The following is a 6180-nucleotide window of genomic DNA, read 5'->3' as shown; positions in this document are numbered from 1 at the left end:
AGTTTCATAAGAAGAAAGTTATATTTGCAATTGCCAACTTTGCACTGTTTGTGGTTGGCATTTCTAAAATGCTGATTTGGGAAAAAAAAACATTTGCAATTGTCCATTTCTTTGAAGCAAGCAGCCTTTGGAAATTCCAAAATGCTCACCTCCTTTTTAAAGTAATTCTTTTTCTCTGCCATTGTCATTCAGTTCACTTTCTCAAAATAGCTACAGTATTAGTGGGATTCACTTAGAGATAAGATGTTTTCACTTTACTAGAAATTTTGGCTCTTTCTACCTGAAAATGATTCTTGAATTAATTTATTTTCTATCCCACATTACATCACAGTTAGAAGGGAACATGGCATTTGAAAGTGTTCTGGATATTGCGTTGTTACAACAAGGTAAGAGTTGATGATGTTTTAGGATCAGTTCTGAAACTTGTAAATGATAGCGGATATAATATATTAATATTCCCTTTTGTGGAAAAAATCCTTTATTTTTCAATTGTCTGTTTAATATAACTTTTTTTTCTCCTTGATGTTTTCTGGTGGCTTCCTATTATGGTGAAACTTGATTAGTCCAAACAGGACAATTGAAACGTGTGTGTGTGTGCGCGCGTGCACATGCGTCTTAATCTTTCACATTGATAAGGTAAAGAATTGTAGAAATCTAGTACCAAAATAGCCACATTACTAGGAAATGGGGCTTCCAGATGAGTGTGACTTTATGCTTCCATTTCCATATGGAAATTTTGATTCCTATCTTTGGTGTTTCTTAGTCTCACGGAGAAATGCAAGAACTTTGTTACTGGTGACCTTGTTCATAACCATAGATGGGCAAATCTAAAAAAACCTAGGAACTGTAATAAAAAGCAGCCAAAGAAGACCAGTTTGTGCAGAAGATGCATATCTCAGGGAAATGACTGAATAGTCATGTAAATATATTGTTTACTGTGTTTTTAGTTTTTAGTTGCAAGACTTTAACCCAAAAAGATCTCAAAGGATTAAAGTGCTCGAATGAAAAGTCCACCAGCTATTCTAGTTTATACTAGCTGAGGATCTGGCTCCATAACTTTACCTTTAAAGAGATTTCAGGTAGGAGCCCACGTAGAGAGATGGTTGGGTGGATCTGGCTGTATTTTGCATTGACTGAGCTGGCCAGTGGACTGGTCATGCCATTTTGCTAGAGATGTTGTTTCTACTCATCAGTTAAAGGCAGGTTAAGCTGTCACAAACGTCTTGGGATTTTAGACCCTGCTTTCAATTTCCCGATTTCAGTGCATTCAAAATCTATACTGAATAGTTCAGTAAAAGAGGACATGTTTTTTCTTTTTTGAGTTCATGTACTTTTATAATTTGGTGTGAACTTTATAAATCTCTTTGCCTTGAAGATCTCCTCCTTTAGGGAGTGCAGAAGGTTCAAATACACTGAATGTTACCTTGCCTTGCTTCTCGCTCTGCTAGCTGGAAAGATGATTAAATCTGATATTAACAAATAGCCTGACCCAAAGTGCACTGAAATCAATGGAAAAACTCCACTTGGCGTCAATCTGTTTTGGATCAGACCCCTTACAGAGAGTGGGAACACTACATTCCTAGGAAATAGATGAAAATTGCCCTCCTCTCCACAAAAACAAATCTCTTTTGCATTGAACTTTTCCATGGATATGTCAGCATTTTTACAACAAATAAAATAAAATAATAATCAATACAAATATTGTTATTAGGGAGTCCTAGCAATGTAGGGTGGAAGGAACCTCATGGAGTCAAGTCAGGCTCTCTGTGCTGGGGCAAGACCAAGTAACACCAAGTAAACATCCCGATGGATGTTTCTCTGACCTGTTCTCAAACACCTTCAACACTGAGCAGTCCACATGTTGATCTGTCTAGCTGAAATTCCTCAGGCTTCCATTCTCCTTTATAGGCCAGTCTTGTTGGTTCGACTGCATCTCCCAGTTGCTCCATTTCAAAACAAAAATACTTTGGATTTCAGCCAAAAGAGACCAGCGCCAAAATAGTTTGGATTTGGGGTTTTATTCATAAAAGCTCAAAAATTTCCAAGGGGATAGGTGGGAATTTTGACCAGCTCGACATAAAAAGCCTCTATTAACAGGGGGTGATGATTTACCAAGGGTCATGGTGGATACTCAGTTTACGGACAATTTTTAATTCAAGATTGGATGATTTTTTAAAAGATATGCTCTAATTTACAATGAAAAAGTGTGGAAAAAAATTATGACCTGTGTTATACAAGCAATTAGACTAGATTGGGGGTGTTGAATTTATCATCTGCAAACACCTTGGGATCCACAGACTATATCTAAGGGGTCCTCCGAAGGTTGTTGTTATCACAGAACACTGCTTTTCAACCTGTGGTCCGTGGATTCCTAGGGGTCCACAGATTAAGTCTACAATTTCCACCTCCATTCAAAATTTTGGATTCATCCACAAATGAGAAAAAATTCCACTGGTCTAGATAATCAAAATGGTTCCTTTGGGCTTTGGAATTTATGACTAAATTGAATTTCCGTTGTTTCGGCATCTCTTAAGAGATAACACGAGTCTCCACTGTACATCAGATTTATTGTTGTGGTACTGTAAGGGTCCGGTGCTGGGGCTCGTCCCTCTCAGGCACGGCGGGGAGCCAGGGCGCCTCCCTACAGGCAGCAGTCCGTGCAGGGCCCAGACCCGTCAGCAGGGGCTGAGCAAACAAATAGTCACTAAGCAATTCAGAGTCCTAGCCCTTCAGCAGGGGCTAAGCTGACACAGGGTCTATAAGCCCGGCCCTGGAGCAGGGGCGGGGCAACAACAGTTCAGGCTCAGGGCCCTTCAGCAAGGGCTGAGCAAGTACAGAGTCTATAAGCAGTTCGGGCTCAGACCTTTCAGCAGGGCTGAGCAACACAGCACATAAGCCCGGCCCTTGGGTGGGGTGGGGCAGTAAGCAGCTCACAGCTCAGGCTTTCCAGCAGGGCTGAGTGAATACAAAGTCTATAGCCCAGGCCCTTAGGTAGGGCGGGGCAACAAGCAGTTAGGCTCAGGCCTTTCAGCAGGGGCTGAGCAACAAGTTAACAGTATATAAGCCCAGGCCCTTGGGCAGGGCGGGGCAGCACACAGTGCCAACTCAGGCCTTTCAGCAGGGGCTGAGCAACAAGTTAACAGTATATAAGCCCAGGCCCTTGGGCAGGGCGGGGCAGCACACAGTTCAAGCTCAGGCCTTTCAGCAGGGCGCTGAGCAACAAGTGAACAGTAGCAGTTTGTAAAGCCCAAGCCCTGGCTCAGGGTGGGGCAACAAACCCAGGTAAGGGTCAGACCCTCAAGCAGGGGCTGAACAGCGAGTTAAACAGCACAAGAGGCCTCCTCAGGCCAGGGGGAGGGGGAGTCTGCCACTCTTGGAAGGGTGGCAGGGGGACGCAGGCCCTCCCACTCCACTGTGTCCCAGCCCGGGGCCCTAGCAGCGGCAAGGATTCGCTGCAGTCAGTGGGATCCTGGCCGCAACACACTGACATTGGTTCAGGGTCCCCTGGAGCCAGATTGGGGTCAGCTTCCCCCGGGCCACTTCCAATCTCCCCCTCTCTAGGTACCTGTCCTTCGCCGGCGTCGTCCGGCGGGTCCCAGAACATGGGTTCCTCAGGATACCGGGCATAGGGAAGCTCAGGCAGCTGCTCAGGATACCAGGCACGGGGAAGCTCAGGCAGCTCCTCGGGATACCGGGCACGGGGAAGCTCAGGCCAGTGTTCCTCCGGGTACCGGGCACGGGGAAGTTCAGGCCAGCACTCCTCCGGGTAGTGAGCATGGGGCAGGCTGGGCCCAGCGGGAGCTCAGGCACCAGCGTCTGTCCTCTCCAGCAGTCTGCTGCCAACTGAGCGCTGAGACCGGGCTTTTATACTTCCTGTCCCGCCTCTTGACTTCTGAGGGGCGGGGACAGGTGGCGATGACTCCGCCCACAGAGGCACCTGTTCTGGCTCATCCCTCTCAGGCGCGGCGGGGAGCTAGGGCGCCTCCCTACAGGTACCCATTGTTTCTATCCCCTCCTCTGCCTCTTCTTTGACACACAGCACAGTGACAGAGAAATGGCTTCCGGAAACTGCACCAGAGTGACTGGCTTCATTTTCCAGGGAATAACTGAGAGTCTAAAGCTGCAAATCCTCTTTGTGTTCTTCTTTGCCATTTATTTCTGCACCCTTGTGGGGAATGTCTGGGTGATTGTGCTGATTAGCATTGATTCCCAACTCCACCGCTCCATGTACTTTTTCCTCAGCAACTTGTCACTCTTAGATGTTGTCTCCTCCTCTGTGATTGCCCCGAAGGCGATGCTCAGTTCCCTAGTGACAAGTAAAGACATTTCTTTCCCTGGGTGTGTGGTTCAGTTTTCCTCTTCTCCTTCTGTGCCAACAATGAGTTTTGCCTCCTGGGTGTGACGACCTATGATCGCTTTGTGGCCATCTGCAACCCATTGCTTTGTTATGTCATCCTGTCCAAGAGAGTCTGCTTCCAGCTGGTGGCTGGATCTTCCCTATACGCCTGTGTCAATGTCACTGTGCATACGTTTACTGTATTCAGTCTGTCCTTCGGCCACTTCACTGTCCTCAATCATTTCTTCTGCGATATTCACCCACTGCAAGAAATCTCCTGCTCTGACTTTCTCATCAAGAAGCGAGTGCATTTCCTCTTTTCAGCCATAGAAACAATAGGCACCGTTTTCATCATCCTCATCTCCTACACTTACATCATCTTTGCCATCCTGAGGATCCGCTCCACGGCAGGAAGCCACAAAGCCTTCTCCACCTGGGCCTCCCACCTCACTGTCATTTCCTTCTTATATGGGACCCTGATCTTTACATCTTTACGACCCTCATCTGGCAGCTCAATGGACTGGGAGAAAAAGGTGGCTGTGTCCGATACCCTTGTGATCCCCATGATGAACCCCCTGATCTACAGCTTGAGGAACAAGGAGGTGAAGGATACCCTGAGAAGGACAATAGACCAGAAAATTATTCCTCGCTCTATGTAAACATAGGGACTGGTTTTTCTGATCAGTACTAGAGTGCAGATATGATCTAGTTCTCGCTCATTAAGTCATTGTGCAGAAATTTCTGTCATCACGTGACTTACAGAAGAAAACAATATGGAAATGGAACTTGAGCCCGATAATGAAGGAAGGCGCCATTTCCCTTGAAAAACAGCGTCCAGTAACTGTGTTACAGCTTCTCCTTTATGCACTGATATGTGATTTCTGCAATATAGACATCTCGCCCCTGCTCGTTCCACTACCTTTTGAACTACGTTGGTGAACTTAGCAGCTGATATAAAGAGGAGATGCTCATACTCTAATTATTTCTATTTGTCACTACTATTATCTCAGTTCCCACAGCCCCCTGCCCCCCCCCAATCCCTGTACAATTAAATAAAGGGAGGTGAACATGGAGAGGTGTTTTTATAACTAGATAGTCAGACAGATGGTTCTGTTCGGGGACAGACAGGTAGACACTAGACAGACGGATGTTTTTCTATGGGGATAGATAGACAGAGACATGGTTATGTCTGGGGTTAGACAGACAGAAACACGTTATTAGACACACACTGGAGAAAGGAAGGATGCCAGAGGTTATTGCATTCACCTAAGACTTGAGGGGTCTGAGTTCAAATTCCAACCCCCCTGCAGACTTCCTTTGTGATCTTGAGCAAATCACTTTGAGCCCGATTTTTTTAATGGATTTCAGTTCATAATTCCCATTGAAATCAATGGAATTTATGTGGCCTAAATACCTTCAAAACATCTGGGTTTAGTCTTCCTTTGCTTCTGTTCGTCACTTGTAATATGGAGGTAAGAGAAGGAGTGTTGTAAGCAAGACACAAGAAGTGATTCTTCTGCTCTACTCTGTGCTGATTAAGCCTCAACTGGAGTCTTGTGTCCAGTTCTGGGCACCACTCTTCAGGAAAGATGTGGCCCAATTGCAGAGAGTCCAGATAAGAGCGACAAAAACGCGAGTGCCATGTCTCCATGTGGCTCGCAGAAGCAGCAGCACATCCCCAATCCGGCTTCTATGCACAGGGAAATCCAGGAGGCTCCACACGCTGCCCGTGCCCCAAGCACCACTCCTGCAACTCCCATTGGCTGGAAAACACAGCCAATGGGAGCTCCAGGGGCGGTGCCTGCAGACAGGGCAGTTTGCCCACCCCTGGGCTAAGGGCACAC

General features: G+C 46.3%; 1 protein-coding gene across 1 annotated transcript; it reads left to right on the top strand.

Moving 5' to 3' along the window:
- The first annotated feature begins 343 nt into the window (after positions 1-343).
- On the top strand, positions 344-4995 carry LOC115651258 (olfactory receptor 1052-like). Its single transcript, XM_030562195.1, has 2 exons — positions 344-386; positions 4352-4995. Exons 1-2 carry the CDS (start codon positions 344-346, stop codon positions 4993-4995), a joined length of 687 nt encoding a protein of 228 aa, XP_030418055.1.
- The last annotated feature ends 1185 nt before the right edge of the window (positions 4996-6180 follow it).

The sequence above is a fragment of the Gopherus evgoodei genome, chromosome 4, assembly GCF_007399415.2.
Source record: "Gopherus evgoodei ecotype Sinaloan lineage chromosome 4, rGopEvg1_v1.p, whole genome shotgun sequence".
Taxonomy (NCBI): Eukaryota; Metazoa; Chordata; order Testudines; family Testudinidae; genus Gopherus; species Gopherus evgoodei.
This window is presented reverse-complemented; position numbering and strand designations above follow the sequence as displayed.